At 47.5% G+C, this 1,797-nt stretch overlaps 1 protein-coding gene across 1 annotated transcript in view; it reads right to left on the reverse strand.

The window, feature by feature from the left end:
- The window catches only part of LOC107104439, a 25,837-nt gene extending 25,318 nt beyond the window's left edge, over positions 1 to 519 (reverse strand). Inside the window, exon 1 of the mRNA XM_015404436.1 lies at positions 109 to 519. Coding sequence (XP_015259922.1) covers positions 109 to 135 — 27 coding nt within the window. The 5' untranslated portion in view covers positions 136 to 519. The remainder of the gene's footprint in view (positions 1 to 108) is intronic.
- Positions 520 to 1,797: the final 1,278 nt, after the last annotated feature.

Raw genomic sequence — 1,797 nt, forward strand, 5'->3', positions numbered from 1 at the left:
CATCCATCCATCCATCCATCCATCCTCCATCCATCCATCCATCCATCCATCCATCCATCCATCCATCCATCCATCCATCCATCCATCCACCTGCTGTAGTCCACTCACCTTGGTCCGGCTGAGGCGACAGCCCATCCTGGCTCTTCCTGGTGGAGCAGTCAGATGGAGAAGGAGATGAGAGGCTAAGGAAGCTGATGATGAGGCTGCAGCAGCAATGAGGAGAGAGGAGACAGCAAGAGTTTGCTGAGCGGCGCCCGCCCACCAGCTCACATCTTCCAACTCTGCTGACCCACAATCCTCAGCAGATCAGCTGTTCTGCTGCACCCCCGGGGGACTCCAGCTCCCATGGTGCTGTTTGGTAAATAGCAGCTCCAGCAGCTCCAGTCGGTGGACTGTAGGTCCATCCTGTTAGATCAACCCTGCCTGACCTGAACAGGAGAGAAACTGATGATGAACTGAGAGAGGGATGGAGGTGAGGAAACAGCGTCTTCCTCCCCTTCCCCCTACAGTGTCTCTGCATCTCTGCTCCCAGCAGCCAGTAACAGAGCCCGGCTGGTGAAGGAGGAGAGGCAGAGGCTCTGATTGGTTGAGAGCAGAGCTGAATCCATTCAGGCTTTTTCTATCCTTTATTCCTCCGTCATCACTTTGTTTTGCTGTGCATGCTGTTTCCCTCCCTCTCTGCCTAACCCCCCCCCTGCACACACACACACAGACACACAAACACCACCACCTCCCCCAACCTTGCAGGATGCATTGGTCTACTTCTCTGCCTGGAGGATGCATCCATGTGTCCCTCACCTCCAGCTTGAAGTTCTAAATTCTCAGCTGATGAAACAACCTTGAATTCTGCTTTCCTCTGATGGATAAAAACAAATATTCCTCCATGTGCAGTCATTTCTCATCATTCCTTGGTTTGTGTTAAAGCGCCATCTAGTGATCATCTGACCACACACGTCAAAAAATTCTACTAAATCATGGCAGTTCATTTGGACTCCGGCAGAGATGACCTGATGAACTTGCTTCTCTAATCCGGTCGGTTTTCAACGAATGAAGAATTTTTGTAAACTCATGGAGGGATCCTAGCAGCATCTCTATACATCTGGGAAGCACCACATCAAGAAAGGGAAGTTCTATGTTCTTCCGAAAATTTCCAAAGTGGGGTTTCTGTTCATAATCACCTTCTTTCATTTGAAATGTTTACTCTTTAGGACGTGACAGTCATAACAAAGATAAAAGTAAAAGGAGTGGTTTTCTACAGCCCTGTTAGGTTTGCTGTCATCTCACGCAGCTTCAGGCCTTCCAGTATCCATGTTGATAAACCCAGGCTGTGGACACCTGAGTTTGTCGGGTTTTTCAGTCTCAGACGACTGTTCTGTAAACCAGCAGTAGGTTTTTGTCTCCTCTTGTCTTTTTACCAAAGTCTTTCTGTGCCTCTATCATGTGTGGATCCATGTGGCCGCTTATCTTAGCTGCTATGATGTCTGACAGTAGCTTCCATGTTTGGAGATGTTCCAGAATAATTCAATCATGGATTCATTGTGTACAACGAATCCCTTGAACCAGCATACATTGAATAGTACCTTTAACCACAGCTAGAGGGTGCTACTGCTGCTGTTGGTGAGATGTATCACGTTCACTTCCTCTTCTGACTGCTGAGCAGTGTTGTTGCTGTTCAGACTATCACCATCTCAATTAAGTTCTTTTTTTCTGTGATATCTCTGGATCTCCTCCTCCATTTTAGATGTGATTAATCTATCTCTGTTACAGGGATAGGTACCAAAGACTTTTTAAGGTTGC

Source organism: Cyprinodon variegatus, unplaced genomic scaffold, assembly GCF_000732505.1.
Source record: "Cyprinodon variegatus isolate N-32 unplaced genomic scaffold, C_variegatus-1.0 Scaffold1742, whole genome shotgun sequence".
NCBI lineage: Eukaryota > Metazoa > Chordata > Actinopteri > Cyprinodontiformes > Cyprinodontidae > Cyprinodon > Cyprinodon variegatus.